The sequence below is a fragment of the Mus musculus genome, chromosome 8, assembly GCF_000001635.26.
Source record: "Mus musculus strain C57BL/6J chromosome 8, GRCm38.p6 C57BL/6J".
Lineage (NCBI taxonomy): Eukaryota > Metazoa > Chordata > Mammalia > Rodentia > Muridae > Mus > Mus musculus.
In genome coordinates this window covers 24557627-24574096 of record NC_000074.6, presented here as the reverse complement: position 1 = coordinate 24574096, position 16470 = coordinate 24557627, and the positions used below count along the sequence as shown (strand labels likewise).

The 16470-nt window shown below is 43.9% G+C and overlaps 1 protein-coding gene across 4 annotated transcripts in view; it reads left to right on the top strand.

Annotated features, from left to right (window-relative positions):
* The window catches only part of Ido2 (indoleamine 2,3-dioxygenase 2), a 44523-nt gene that overhangs the window by 2318 nt on the left and 25735 nt on the right, over positions 1–16470 (top strand). For 3 of the 4 annotated variants that reach the window (NM_145949.2, XM_030243378.1, XM_011242131.3), the window contains exon 2: positions 15854–15949. The exons of the other annotated variant lie outside the window; for it this stretch is intronic. In NM_145949.2, coding sequence (NP_666061.3) covers positions 15854–15949 — 96 coding nt within the window. The remainder of the gene's footprint in view (positions 1–15853; positions 15950–16470) is intronic. 4 annotated transcript variants of the gene reach the window in all.

Sequence of the window (16470 nt, the reverse complement as noted above, 5' to 3'; positions counted from 1 at the left end):
AGCCCAGTAATTTCAATATGATTCTTTCTGTTTCAATTTTCTTTCATTCAAGTGATGGTTTTCAATGTCTTTTTTGTTAAAGGAAGAGGAAGAAACCTTGACTAGGATCAGGTCCTGGCTGCTCCAAAGGTCAAGACAGACTCAGTTCGACTTCACTGGACAAACAGTCCTGCAACTTTACACTGGTTGGGAAAGAACAGTGGGTTTGGCCCAGTCCAGTGCCCTAGGGCATAGCCAAGACCTGTTCTTCTTGGGCCAAGGGCAAGTGGTAGGTGGCAGACCTTCCCCATCTCTTTCAGAAAGTCTCACTTAAGAAAACCTAGCTGGCTAGCAAGTTCAAGGGTATAAATTACCCTATCCAGCTGTTTCTATCAATTCAAAGACTTCCAATTTTTAGTGTCTCTATGGAACTTTGCTCCTCGAATCTGTAAAAATACCACAAGAATTCTTTGCTAAGACATCTGTCCTCTGTGTATATTTGGGAGGACAAGACATCTTTTTCAGATGAAGAATGTGAGGAAATCAGTTTGCAGGAGAGGAGGCAGTTAAGAGGAGGCAGCAAGAGGCTGGCCTGCAGCAGAGCTATGACCCCAAGTGCCAGGCCCACTCTGAAAATTGATTTAACACCCTTCCTAAACACAATGTGACTGCTACTTGAGTCATTTCCTCTCACAGCACTAAGGGCAGGGCAGGTTAGAGCAGTGGGTCCTGGGCTGTGGGGTGAGACCTTTAGGGGAGTTTCAACAAACAATCCAGATGCCAGAGCCCCACCCTGTTTATTCAGACTCTAGACCCAAGAGCTGTACGCTGGGAAGGCCAGATAGGGAGAACAAGCCAGAGAATGCCAGACAGGGAGCACAAGCCAGCAAAGTCAGCCGTGAAGGTGCCACGGCCAATAGAGACTCCTAAGTGCGAAAATAAATAAACTGATGACATGCCCACTCCATGCTTAAGGGGAAAGTAGATCAGAGAGGGAGAGAGAGAGAGAGAGAGAGAGGCACCCAGAGGCAGAGGCCTCTGGACGATTCCGTAGTAGATAGAGAAAGCAGACTGAAGATGGCCACCAGACTGGACATGGCCAAGGCTACCTGGGAGGAAAGGAAGAACAACAGAAGTCAGAGAATAGAGAAAACCTAGTGAGAGAAGCAGGAAGGGGTTGGGGGGGTGGATGGAGAGAAGTTAGCAATGACAGCAGGGTTCTAAGAAGAAAGAGTTGGGGAGGGGAGATCCTGTGAGCTGGAGGGAGTGGAGTGAGTGGAGGGGAAGAGCTGAGAAGGGACAGATGCTAGCAGGGGCTTTGAGATGTACAGCAGGTACTTGTGATAGGTGACTGGAGGCCACTGGTGACCACATGTCCCTTCTGCAAGAGGTAAGGGAAAACATTCCTTTAGGTAGAGGGAAACCAGTGTCACAAGTCCCTGAGGAAAGCTGGCTTTTTATCTAACCCCCAGAAATCCTCCTGTAGTCCAGGTGAAGCTCATTTCTGGACATACAGACTGCCTTTTGGAGTTTGGGGAACTGGAGTTTCCTTTGGACCTGACAGTCAGGAGACGTTGCACATGTAACGTAGGGGTAGACACAAGACTGACAGGAATGGCAATGAGAGAGGACAACCTCCAGGGAAAAACCAACATGTCCCTTCTCATTCAGAAATTCTAAGCACTTGGTTGAAGCATTGGGCCACAGCTGGAGAGAAGACCGGATAGGAAATTAATTGCCACGGACATCTGTATTTTTCAGATAAGACAAAAAGGAAGAGGTCTAACATTGTCCTGAAATATGAGGTTGCCACTGATGATCTCTGGACACATCAGACTAGTCAGATAGGGGACTTGAAACACAATGAATCCAGAGTCTGTAGTAGAGACAAAGAGGCCAGATTGCAAAATGGTTAATCTTGATCAAGGCTGGAAAATGTGTATGGAAATAAGAGAGACTGTAATATCTTAAGAATGGGGTTTGTCCTTGTGCCAGTATTAAAGAACAACAACAAAAAAAAAAAAAAAAGAAAAAGAAAAAGAAAGAAAGAAAGAAAGAGAGAAAGAAAGAAAGAGAAAAAGAAAAATGGAGGAAAGTCATGGGGAAACAGGTAATCAGGCTTGAATTAAAAAAATAAAAAAATAAAATAAAAAGTTAAAGGACTTGACTAGTCCCAGGTTTCTGCACAGATGAATTAAAAAATGAAAAGAAAAGAAAAGAAAAGAAAAGAAAAGAAAGGGAAAAAAAGAAAAAAAGAAAGGAAAAAAAAAGGAAAGAGAAAAACAAAAGACAGGAAAAGAAGGGAGGAAGGAAGAAGAGAAAGAAAGAAAGACAGACAGAAAGAGAGAGAGAAAGGAAGGAAGAAAGGAAGAGAGAAAGAAAGAAAGAAAGAAAGAAAGAAAGAAAGAAAGAAAGGAAGGAAGGAGGAAGGAAGGAAGGAAAGAAAGAAAAGAAAAGAAAAGAAAAGAAAAGAAAAGAAAAGAAATGAAAAGAAAAGAAAAGAAAAGAAAAGAAAAGAAAAGAAAAGAAAAGAAAAGAAAAGAGAGGAAGGAAGACAGAGGAAAGGGCCTGGCTGCTTGTAGGTACTGTAGCCCGGGAGATCATAGCCAGAGGCAAGGACAGCTAGGGAAATCCAGAGTGGTCATGACCGTGAACCACTTGAGGAGAGGGAAGAGAAAAGGGCAGCCCAGCCCCCAGGCTAGAGAAGTTTAGGGTTGGGGCAGGGTTTGTCAGCCAGTGGGTCTTTGTAACTCCCGAGAACTTGTAGGCGGCTTTGATATGCTAAGTAGGCACCTCAGCCTTTCCTCTTGGGTTTGAAACCCAGAAGGCCTCAGCAAGTGGGACAAGCCAAGCCCAACTTGGAAAGCAGAGTTTTAAAGGGTGAAACAACCAACCAAAAAGGTTCACTCTCTTCTAGCAAGACGCTTATGCTGCAAAGAGACTTAAGACAATCCGGGAGCAAGGACAGGACACACGCTGAGGATGGGATGCTAAATCAGCCCTGGAAAATACGTGTCTAATACAGGAGGCTCTCGCCCAAGATCTATTGGTTTCCTAGCACAGCCGTAAAATGGCTAGCTATTTTAGAACAGTAACCAGTTCTCTGAACTCCATGCCAGCCTGTCCCCAAGTTTCCAGCCCTCTGCTTCAAACACTTCTTCCAACCCTTCCACCCTCAATTTCCCAACAGTCTTCTTAAACAATTCCTTCTCCCCATTCTCCCAAGACTAGCCACTCCAAACGGTAACAACCATATCTTCCATACCAACTGCCTTCTCTTCTCCCTCTGCTAGCCCAATCCCCCCTCCTTCCCTGACTCAGCTGGCTCTTTTATACTCTATCCAGTTCCTAGTCATCCAAGAAGCAACCAATGCTTAGGGTCATAGGGTCAAGCCTTTGTAACAGCTAAAAGTTCTTAAAGAGGCCAGTTGACTCGCAACTGGAGACCCTTTATTACTTATTTATTTTTATGTCTATGAGTACACTGTAGCTGTCTTCAGACACACACCAGAAAAGGGCATCAGATCCCATTACAGGGTTGTGAGCCACCATGTGGTTGCTGGGAATTGAACTCAGGACCTATGGAAGAGCAATCAGGGCTCTTAACCCCGCCGAGCTCATCTGGAGACCCTTTAAAGGGCCAGGAGCCCAAGATAAATCACATTACAGTTACATATGACCCAAACTCAGGTGAGCTAGACCAGTGAAGACTTAGACTGATTTCTGGAATTAAGGCACTGGGCCTGCAGCACTTCCCTCCAAAGCCTGCAGTGCAGAATCTGCCCAGGCCTTTCCCAGGCTCCGGTAGCTTCAACAGCTTCCTGGCTACTAGCTCCTGGCATCTTTCCACCCCTTCCTTATATGGCCTTCTGCTGCTCAGTGTCTTCTCCCCTGATGCCTTTTCTTCTTCTTTTCTTACAAGGATGCTGCTCATTGGTTTTTAAGACCCAAGCTAATCCCAGATAATCTCATCAGTAAAGAGCCCTCTCCAAATAGTATCACATACTTAGTTCCTAAGGGGACAACTTATTTGTGTTCTAAGACTTGGGGCAAAGTATGAGCAGATGGTGCAATCTTAGGAATGCTGACTGAAAGAACTGTCTTGTCCCTAGATTCCCAAACCTGATCTGTCAGGAATGAATGGGGGAAAAAAGCCCAGGACAATGACAGGCAAGAGTGTAAAATATCAGTGGTCGCCAAGGGGCTTCGGGACATAAATTCAGTGAGTGAGTGCATTCTTACCACGTATGAAGACCATGCCAAACACAGACATAAATAACGAAAATTAAAGATTAAAAGTAAATAAATTGGCCAGATGTCATGGCAAATGCCTGCATTCCTAGCAACTAGCAGAAGCAGGAAGGTATCAAGTTCTAGGCCTGCCTGTAACACTGAACACATATGAGACCAGCCTGAGATATGTAGACAAACAAAACAAAACAAAACGAAAGACCATTGATCAATCAATAACATAAACGTTCAGGAAACACAGGCCACACAATCAGGGAGGCTTTGCCTTTGTTTAGGGGCTGGGTTTTTTTTTATATTTTCCTTTCCTTGTTCTTCTTCTTGTTTGTTTGCTTTTTGTTTGTTTGTTTGCTTGCTTGCTTGCTTTTGTTTTTTCAAGACAGGGTTTCTCCGTGTAGGCATCTCTGGCTATCCTGGAACTCATTCTGTAGATAAGGCTGTCTTTGAACTCAGAGATCTGCTTGCCTCTGCCTTCTTAAGGCCGGGACTAAAGGTGTGCACAGTCACTGCCACCTACCTGCTGTTTCTTTATCCCCTGCATTAGTCACCCTCCCACACCCGCCAGAGCTCTGGGATAGAGACTCTGTGTTAGGGAATGGAGCCTACAGCTTCCATCAGGTGCTATGTTTTAATTCACATTTTCTATTCCTCTTTTCTCATTTGTCTGGGGTGATTCTTTTGGACAAAAAAAAATGTTATCTTTTATAATTACTAATTAGGATACAAACGTTAAAATATATCTATAATGTACTCTTGTATATCATTCATAATACCTATTTCGTATTATACTTCCTTATAGTATATAGCATATTTTGATAACAAGGTCACGAGGTCCCAGGCCTGGAACCAACTTTTTCCTATGTAATTGGTTGAAGTTACTGACACCGTAGTAGACTTAGCCCTCTGGAAACAGCCTTTGGCAATGAATTTGACTCTGTTTCAGACAACCATCACTTTCCTGGAAACGGCCTCTGGCCCATTCATTACATATTTCTTGCCCATCTGTGACACGCTCTGGGTACAATCAGCATGACTCACTAAGAGGGTGTTCCCGTTTGCTTCTGGTTTCTGTGAGAAAACAAACAAAAGCAACTCTGGGAGGCAAGGGTTTATTCAGATTATAAGTCCCTGTCACAGTCAATCGCTGAGGGATGCCAGGTCAAGAGCTCAAGCAGGGCCCTGGATGCAGGAAGCAGAAATCAGAGAAATGATGCTCTGTGGCTTCCTCTCAATTCACACCTCCCGGGACCACCTGCCTAGGGATGGCCCCACCCATAGTGGGCTGGACCTCCCTCCATCAATCACTAATCAAGAAAACACCCCACAGATTTGTCTACAGGCCGATCTGGTAGAGACAATTTCTCAGTGAAGGCTCCTTCTGACTTAATGTCAAGTTGGCAAAAACTAACAGGCACAGATGGGAACCAGTCATAACAGTGCTCTGTACAGTTCTCCCATTGCTCTTTAGAATGGTCTCACATGGCCTCTCACAATGCTCACACAGCTTCTCCTGGGAATTTAATGCCCCTTGCTTCAACTTCTCTTTGCTGTGCCATGATGCTAGCCTTTCCTATGTCCAATCCCCCACCCACATCCACTGAGGTTCTTGTAGACTAGAACCTTCCACATGAGACAGACTACCTTAACCCTTGTCTTAGGGGTAGGCTGGCAGGGTTACTATTTCTATAAAACATACTTTCAATTCCATTTTAACGTTTCATATGTATTATATATATTTATATTATCAATGTAGTGATGCTAAATAGACAAACAGATGACTTAAGTCTTAATGATGATCCTATAAGAATTCCTAAAATATATCTGTGGTTATTAAGCTCTTTTATAGTGGGACAGCCATTAAGTCCTTTTCTAATTGTCAAAACTGCAATGAGAACTCTGCCAGTCTCCCAAGTGTCTCTAGTTAATTGCTATTAGATCGTAACCAGACTTTCTCCTACTCAGAGCACATTCCAAGCGGTTGTAAGACAATCAGTCAAAGTTTATAAAAAGGGACAATTTATATATATCCTGCTAGGACAGAAGATAAAATATTGGCTGGTTTTGTCGATACTAAGCTTCACTAATAACTTAGTTATGGTTTGAACCCTTCAGTGAACAGGGTGATGGATGTTGAGCAGGATTTTTACTCCTCATGGATATGCATGTAAACTTTCTCTGTTGTAAACTTATATATCAATTTATGATTTGATTTTTGTGTGTGAACTTGTGATGAACTTTGTAACATGTGATCATTCTGAAAGATGTATAAGTACTAAGGACAAAGAGATGAGAGGCAGATAGAGTTGAATCCCCCCCCCCCCCCCCCAAGAATCAATCATTTCCCTTCCTAGAATTTTTGCTCCTGTAGAGAATTTTTCACTTTCCCCACTTAGGATCTTTCTGCCTTTCCCCTTAGTTAGCTTTCGTAGGAAACTTTTTACAACTTAGTAATAAATGCTATAATCATTTTTCGAAGTGTCCCCTTTTCTTCCTGTGACTTCCGACTAGCAGGCCGAAAGTTAGAGTGGAACAGCTTCTGCTGAGATAGTGCGAAGGCTATCTACTTTATCCTTTGCTGTTTGAGGAAGATGTGCTAAGTGCCAGAGACTGCAGTTTCTGGCCTCCGAGGAACACAGAAGGCAGGTCAGCTACAGTAGCATCGAGAAGAACCCAACAAGAAAGAAGAGCTCCATGCCAGGGCTGGCAGCATTCCTATGTTTTATGTAATATTTACTGCTGAGCAGGGGATAATATCTGACATCATATGTTACTTATACATTTTTGTTGATTAAAAACTATAATAATCATCCCTTCTCAGCACCCACAGAAAACCAAGGCATGTGGATCTCTGTGAGCTTGGGGCCAGCCTGGTTCACATGGTGAGTTCCAGGTCAGCTGGTGTTACATAACATGACCTTGTCTCAAAAATATAATAATAATAACAATAATAATACAATATTATATATTTTATAATAAATAATAACAATCACTAGTATTAAAATAAAAATAAAAGAAAATATAAAATCATGCTTGTTAAATATTGCTTTATAGGACATTATTTGACTGTCTTTTAACCTGGCAAATACCCATCAGCATTCTTTCTCAAAACTCAGTACCACTCGAGGCCTCCTTGACCCACTGTCTCGGTTATTCAGCACTAATGATCTAAGTGTATTTTTGGCACACAGTTCATATTGTAGACAGCACTTTGTAATTTTTTTCTTTTATGTTTACTTTTTTTTTTTAACTTGGATAAATAAGTATAGGCCAGGACATTTATCTGTAAAAAGAAAGGATGTGTATTGGAAAGTTTCTATGAGCTTTGTGTCAGAAGGGGTTTGGCCTGGCCACTGACCACATGTGCTAGGGAGGGAGAGTTAACCTCCCCTCTCCCCATGGGGAGCCTTAGCTGTTTATTCTGTTGCTGTGGTAAGATGTCCTGGTAAGCAACAGAGGCAGGGAGGGAGGGGTTTGTTTGGGTTCACAGTTCAGCAGAAGCCACAGGTGGCCTGACCTTAAGGCATCTGGCCTTGTCGCACCCACACCCAGAGCCACGGGGATCTTAGCTGCCGTTCTCATCGTTCCATAGTCTAGGGTCTAGGCCCATGTAATGATGCCACCCACAGCCATCCTAACTAGACAAACAACCACTCAGAGCTGTGCCCAGAGGCTCACCTCTCAGTCATTCCAGACCCCGTTAAACAGACGGCCAGTACTAACTGTTACACTTTCTGTATTTCAGTGTGGGAAGAACAAAAGAGAAGCCTCATGGCACAAACACCCACCGATTAAGACAAGCATCAGCATGAAGACTAGAAACAATATTAAACAATATTAAAAGTGACTTTGGGAAGAGGGGAAATTTTTAAGTATGATTTAAGACCAGAAAACGAGTGAGATGTGGTTTGTTTCATTATTCCATTAGGAACAGCTATTTAAAATACACATAAAGGACACCATACCTGGGATATATACTGGGTTTTAGTCTGGACTAAAGGATGACACTTGGTTTTTAAACAAAGGAAAAATTGAGTGACTAAAGCTTATGAAAATTGAACTTGCAGAAATCTAAAAATTTAAATCTAGAATAGTAACAAATTGATATCATCAATTCGGGAGTTACATAGATCACCTAACAAACCACATTGGGACCTCCTAAGTGTTATCATTTTAGACAAGAGGGTAAGAATCGGGGTACTCTTTCGTCTACTTTAGAGAGTTCATGCTTTTTTGAATGCCCTGTTAGCAATGTTGATCCAGAAGACTACATCATCTTCTTCTTTATGAATTGGGAAGCCAGCAACAAAGCAACTGAGTAGCAAAGGCTTATTCTTGGCTAAGAATAGGAGACATGAGAAACAAACTCACAAGTTCACTCCGCGATCTGTTGTGGTTATAGGCATAGGATCAAGGAGTTGAGTGGGAAGGAGAGGCTAGTAATCAGGGGACATATTGTTACTGGGAGACATGTTCAAGTATTTCCTAAGACTAGGTGGAGATTTCCCAGGAAATCCATCAATATATCTTTTTCAACTATTTTAAAAACTTCACTCATTTATTTTAGTATGTGTGTGAAAAAGAGACAGAGATATATAGAGAGAGAAAGGGGGAGGGAGGGAGAAGGAGACGGGGAAAGAAAGACAGGGAGATAGAGAGACAGAGAAAAAAGACAGAGGGAGGAATGGGTAGAGGGAAAGGGAGAGAGAGAAGAGGGTCAGAGAGAGGGGGGGAGAGAGAGAAAGAAAAGGGGGGGAGGGGAAAAGGGAGAGAGAAATAGAGACAGAGAGGGAGGGAGGGAAAGAAGAAGGAAAGGGGGAGGGGGAGGGGGAGAGAGAGAAAGACACACACACACACACACACACACACACACACACACACACACACACGGGGGTGGGGGGAGAGAGAATGCTGATGTCATAGTGTGCCACTGGAGATCAGTGGACAACTGTCTCAGGAACTAGTTCTCTCCTGCCACCTTGTGGGATGCAGGATGACCTTAGATCCTACCTGCTGGCTAGCCTACCTTTCCCATCTTTTATGGATCTTTCTTGTCAGAAACGAATGACTGTGATGTTACTGAGGTTGGTTGGCATGGAGCATGCAATGTAGGTGTTATATTGTGAAGGTAGAGGTGTTTAGCAGTCACTCCGGCACTTATCTGAGACCCAAATAATTCTGGCCAACCTACCTGAAGAGCAACCTCTGGCCTATACTATCTTGTTATAAAAGGAAATCAGATTAAAGCCAGGAAGACATTCTCTAGGCTAACTAGGAAGACTTCTCTCTCCTGCCCTCTACACTGAAACATTCCTCTTTAAAAAAATTATGTGTCTTTGGAATTATTATTATTAGTATTAGTAGTAGTATTTTGGTTGCTATTGTTGCACATGTTAAGCAATGAGCTAACATTTCCCATCATGCCTACCATCATATAAATGTTAGGTTTGAGTTCGGGGCTAAGCAGACCACATTTCCATGTCATCTTACAGGTACTTGCAGGCCCACCATAGAACAGTTGTAGAACTCTGACAAACTTCCAGAGCTCCGCTGAACTTCAGAAAATACTGAATCCCAGAGGTCCCACAAGTCTCTATCCTCCTCTCTGCAGAACCCTCAGAGCTGATTCTGGGCTTCCTGGTGCTACACGGAAATATAAAACAACCCGTCTGAATGTATCAGACAAATTCCCTAGATAACCAGACGGTAGAGAGCAATGGCTAAGTCACATCCCCCAGGGATGGGGGAACCTCACTAATTAATTAAATGGTAAATGTGGTAGGTACATGTACGAACTGACATCAAAGAAGATGCATGCTGTCTAACCAGAAACTTGCCTGGTGCTACTGTCTCTAGTATGATAAATTTAAATCTGACAGTTAGGAGTAACCAATATAATTCTGTACTTTCTTCAGTCTCTAGAGCAGAGACTCTCAACCTGTGGTTTGAGACCCCCTTTGGAGCTTGCATATCAGAGATTTTGCATAGCCAATATTTACACTATTATTTGTAACTTGTAACAACTTTACAGTTATGAAGTAGCAACAAAATAACTTTATGGTTGCGGGGGGGGGGGGGTCACCACAACATGAGGAACTGTATTAAAGAGTTGCACACGGTATTAGGAAGGGTGAGACCCCGTGCTATAGAGGAAAGGCTGGAAAGTCAAATGGTTTTTACATGAGTTGTAGTGCTGCCTAAGAGGAGTGTTTAGCAATCTTCTGGGTAAGACTCAAAGAGACCCAGAAGCCTAGCAATACCCGTGGTAGAGGTGTCACCTCCTACTCAAATGGGTTGTAAAACACCTTTCAAACTGCTCTCCTCTCTTCTGGATTACTGGCAAGCCTTGGTCCCTGTCTGTGGTTGTCAGACTCAGGCTGTGTCAATCACTTAGCGGATGGATAACTGGCTACAGAGCTCCACCAGAAGGTCAGCTTCCGTATGTCTGGGGTGAGGACCAGGAGCCTGTGGGTTGAATCGTTCCCAAGGGATAAAAGTACTGTGGACGCTGAGTGCACTCGGATGCTTTGTGGTTGCGTTTGTCTGTTGAGCTTACAGCAGTCCATGCATGAGACATTGGAAACAAAGAGCTGCAGCCTTCCTCTGGGATCTAAGGGGAAAGAATAGACTGCAGCCTAGAGTCTTGGTTCTCAGAAATGAACTGTTTAAGGTTTCTCACGTAAGCTAGGAAGGCAGAGCCCAGCTAGGTTTCATTTAATTATGATGGGATTCCTTATTTAGGTACCAAAGAAGGAAAAGGCTCCTCTGGTGATGGTTAGTGACAGCTTCTTTTCTGGGTCCCAGCCAATCAAGGGGGCATCTGAGTTCTACAGACTTTAAGTGCGTGATTTTTCTATTTCAAAGTAAACACGAGATATTCTAGCCCAGCATTTGAGTCACTATGTTCAAATATATTCTAAAATGCCCAGATCACACCAGCGAGATTAAGTAAGTTGGCAGTTCACAGATACATCAACATGAATCTATCTTTCTTTCTTTCTTTCTTTCTTTCTTTCTTTCTTTCTTTCTTTCTTTCTTTCTTTCATTCATTATCTATTTATCTGCCTACCTATCATCTATCTACCTACCTAGCTATCTAGCTATGTCTATCTTCCAGTCCGTAAATCTATCTCTGTGCATCTATCTATCTATCTATCTATCTATCTATCTATCTATCTATCTATCTATCTATCTATCTATCTTTCATTATCTATTTATCTGTCTACCTATCATCTATCTACCTACCTAGCTATCTAGCTATGTCTATCTTCCAGTCTGTAAATCTATCTCTGTGCATCTATCTATCTATCTATCTATCTATCTCTATCATTTATCAACCATCTTTCTATCCATCATCCATCTCTCTCTCTCTCATATCTCTCTCATATATATACATATGCATATGTATACGAGATCCTTTCTCCTGAGGAAGGAGTCAAGATTCACAGTCCTAGGCAAGTGCTGTACTCCTGGGCAATAGGGCAGCCTTTGCTTTTATTCTTAGTCTTTCTCTTGATGCCAACCAAATGCGTATCAGCTTCAATTCTGCTCTCTTCAGCTGTGTACCTGCAGCTGTTTCCTGGAGAAAATGACACCATCAACCATTTCTCTCCAGGACAAAGGCTGGGTGGGCTGGGAGGGGTGCGGGTGGAGTGAGTGCAGGACAGGAGACCAAAGGCTGAACCAGATGACGGTCTTGCCCAGAACGCCTCCACCCGTCCAGAACTACAGCCGCTGCTCCCCATGCAGTTTGACTCTGAAAGTATAACAACGTAAAAACAGAATTCTAGGCCTTTAGGCCCAGGCTTGAGAATGTGGCCTTTGTAAAGGTATGCTAATCATAAAAGAGATAGCGACATTCCTCTACCCACCCGCTTCCTGGGTTCAAAGAGTGCTCATTCAAAGAAAGTCACCCTGAGGATTACCAGAACCTGCAATGCAAATGTGCTATTGTTAGAGGCTCTTAGAAGCTGTCTTGAGAGTTAACACTTACCAGGTATTCCTTGTGACTCTTGTAACTTTACACTTCCTTGTGACTCTTAACTGGTATCTTTGGTATCTTCCAACAATGCCCTCCCCACTTCCTTGAGTTTCGGTTTCTTCCTTTAAATACCCCCTTACCCAGCTACTCGGGGTGCCACGGTCCTCTACCCCTGCGTGGTGTATGACCATGGGCCCGAGAGCGCTTTTGAATAAAAATCCTCTTGCAATTTGCAGCAAGACCCGTTTCTTGTGGGTGATTTTGGGGTGTCGCCTCTCCTGAGTCAGAACGTGGGGGAGCCCTCACATTGTGGGTCTTTCAACTCGAGGCTTCCAGTTCGTCCTGAGTTACTTTAGAGTCAAAGAAAGAAAAGGGAAGATTAAATGAAGTTCAAAACCTCCACAGCGTATGGCAAGATGTTGGAAATACTAGGGATGCAAGTCAACCAGGAGTTTTAGCCCAGAATCACAGGAGATCTAGATGTTCATGACCCCGACCCCCACCCCCTAAACCCAACTTCCACCCCCACCCCCGCCACCCCAACAGCAACAAGAAGTGACACGTGGGTCTCCTGTTGATCTCTGCCTCTCCAGAGCTGGACTTTCAAGTGTCCTGGCTTATTACTGTCCCTCTGTGTTGTCACATTTGCTCAGGGTCAGCTCTCCTCTCCTCTTCCCGGTTCTTAGCATAACGCTTATTCCTCTCTGTAGTCTCACAGCCTGATCTTTACCCCCAGTGAGCTGAGAAACTGGATCCATGGGAAGCTAAGCCCCTCACTTCTGCATCTGCCAGGATGCATCTCCTTCTCCGCTCCTCTTCTTCCTCATGCCTTGCTGCCTCTGTGTCCCCCGCCCCCCTCTTCTTCCCAGTGTTCCTCTTCCAGCAGCAGACCATGAACTCCATACTGCTCTTATCCCTAGAAGACCTCTGTAAAAGCAGGTTCCCTTTCATTGATGTCTCTCCTAAAAAGTCCATCACATCGCCCCACACTTCCCCAGCACAGGACCATTTGGACTTAGCTTCCAAGATCCTGTTCTCAGTTTCAATAGCAAAGGTGTAGAGAAACTGGCATGAACCTCTTTGTGTTGCTTTGTCTCTAAGGGATGGCCTTCTTTTAACTCTTGCCTTGGACTGGGCTCAGTGGGCCCTCCTCAATCCGTGCGAATCAGAGGACAGATGGGCGCCGTAGAGTCGGCGAGTGACAAACAGAAACGGCGGCGAGTGTGTAGAATCTGAGTGTATTTTTACAAAGTGAACACCAGTCTTATATAGTACAGAAAATAAAGGGATAGGATGTCACAGCAGGCAAAGTACATTGAAGTTACCTGACACAAAACAAAGTAATGACTTCAAAAGGACTTTCAGGAACCAGGTAATAGTTACAGTAAAGATAAAACAGCTCTGCTTAGGGTCAGCTAAGGACAGGTAAGGATTTCACACCCTACTCACAATTTGTGCTACTCCTTTGAACCTTGTGAAAGCTAGCACCAGGGAGTTCTGCTCTAGCAGACCTTCTCATGAATAATGCAATACCACAAACCCCCTATTTCCTAGGACTTGATAAATTCTTTCATGAGTATAACTTGGCTGTTCTTTTAAGTATCTGTGGGGAAGCTCCATTTGTCAGAAGAATTCACCAACTTGCTTCTAATATGCAATGTAGCCTGCTATACCTGGCTGTACAAGATTCCTGTCTCAGTGGGATTCTCTAACTCTTTCATGGTAAACCCACCTATTAGCTAGGCCATGGTGTATTCCCTTGTTTGGGTTAGACTTGGCTACTGTCCTAAGTCCTAAGTAATCACCCTGCAGACCAGCCCTGAGCTATTCTAGCTCTGTTCTTTGTAATGCCTAATTAGTTTCACCATTTCTACTAGAAGTAAATTTGAATGTTACTGAATAGGTAACATTCTCACTGAATTTCTACTGAATTCCAAGCTCGTCGGCTTCAAGAATTTTCTAGGACGTTGGAACACTGGTGGAGGCTTACCTATGTTAAAATTCAACCTTTAAAGGCACTTATAATAAAACAATACTAAAAGAGAGCATGTGCATCCATATACCAGACTAACACGGGGATAGGGTATGAGTATACAGGTTATGAGAATGCCAAGGTTCTAGGAGGTTGAGTTTCCTTGAAACTCTTTGCCTCCATGAGTGCTTCCAGGCCTCTCGGCCTGTCAAGCAGACTTCACTGGAGTGGGTATAGCAAACTCTGTATCGATGCCCTTGATCTTCTGATTATTGCCTTTCATAAAATTATCTTACATTTTGACTGCCATATGGTCTTTCTCTATGGCTCATTGAACCCCGAGAGTGTTCTTTTTATCTGTGCCAGTGGAGTCAGTTCCTGTGCCTACCTTGTAAATATCCCCAGTGTGCTAATCTAGGCTTTCCTTGGTGTTTCGGTTTGCATAACCTTAAGAAGCACTGGCCACACTCTGTGCTTTCTCTTTTAGTGACTTCTGAGTCACACTTCTTGGCACATCATTTGAATTTCTACAGAAGTGGAAGCTGAATTGATTGAGAACTAGCTTTTTGCCTACTCTGATCTCTACTTGCATTTCCTGTATGTGCTCTGACCCATTGCATGGCTGCTCTGTTCATAAACACGGTCATGGTTTTCACCCCATTTCTTCATAACTCAGAGGCCCTATGGGCTCCATCCATGTTTTGTGTACAATTTTTTATTTTTTTATTTTATTTTATTTTGGTTTTTCGAGACAGGGTTTCTCTGTGTAGTCCTGGCTGTCCTGGAACTCACTCTGTAGACCAGGCTGGCCTCCAACTCAGAAATCTGCCTGCCTCTGCCTCCCAAGTGCTGGGATTAAAGGCGCGCTTGACCACCGCCCTGCTTCCTGTACATTTTCTGAAAGGCCAAATCACCTTCTTTTGCAACGCATACAGCTTTCCGCTGAGATCGCCCAGGTCTGTTGCTTGTTTTCAGAAGCTGACACAGACAATGGGAGTGGAGGAGTTTCAGTACAAGTCGATTCATAGAGATAGATGCAGCCTAACTGGGCAGCCCAAGCCTTCAATTGCAGCTATGCTGGAGGCTGAAGCAGGGGGACCTCAAGGTCAACGGCAGCCTGAGAAACTCACAGAGACTGTCTCAAAATAAAAAATATATATATAAAATAAAACTATACACTTGACTCTTATCTACAATGTAGTACGTGGGAGGAGGCTGAGGTCGAAGACTGTGAGTTTGATCAGCCTGGGCTACATAGCAAACATCTGCCTCAAAAGACTGGAAATACAAAACTAAAAGTGAAGAAAAGAGAAGCCACGTTCAGACTTCAAAACCAGGCTCCATTGTCATGTTTCTGGGACTATTCCCTATCCATTCCCAGAGTAGACTGACAGAATTAGCCCCCACCCCTTCTCGAGCGTCTCAAGCCCACACCTGAGCATAGAGCATGTGATTTACATGGGGATCCATTTTTCCTCCACTTCTCCCCTCCCGTGTTATATGATCGGAGCCTAAGGTCTGTAACCTTGTCAGCTGCGTGTCCGTGTGGCTAGTCTAGCCTAAGGCCAGGCTTGCCGGAAGTTCTCTTGGCACACCTGGGTTGACTTGACTTCTCCTGAAGAGCATTCCAAAGCTGCTCTCTGTAAAATTCTCAGCTGTTTCTATTTGAAATGCAGGAAGCACTTCCAGATCATTACAAGCCTTGGATGGAAATTGCCCTCAGACTTCCTCACTTAATCGAGAACCGCCAGCTCCGAGCTCACGTGTACAGGGTACGTCGATTTGTTCTTTGCTTCATGCTCCTCCTCTCCCCACCCGTTCCGTCTCCATATCCCTTTCCTTCTCAGCTCTCTGGGAGTGAAACGGTTGACCTGGCAGTGGGAACCGACTGTCACCACTGAGGCTTTCAGCAAACCTGTCTTCCTTAGTGCGCACAAACAGCACCTGAGATGTGTCAAGTCCTCATCGTGTTTGTGCAAAAGACGATGATAGATGAGACTTGAAAATAAATTCTGGGGAAACGAGGAAGACACACATTGGAGATTGGTGGGAGCCGCTTGGCCTGCTTCTGTAAAAGCCTGCCTGTCAGGCAGAGTCAAGCCAGGGGCTGAATGTTCTGTTAATCTCGGAGGAAGGAACACGGAGGAATAGAGGCCTCTGGATGAGTACAGATATCAGATATACATCAGCCGCTGTCTCTGCTGGCTTGTGACTTTGCTTCCCGTGATACTACAGAGTATATAAAGCCTTAGAGAATTAAACTCAAGGCTGCTGCAGCACTGACTGGATAGCC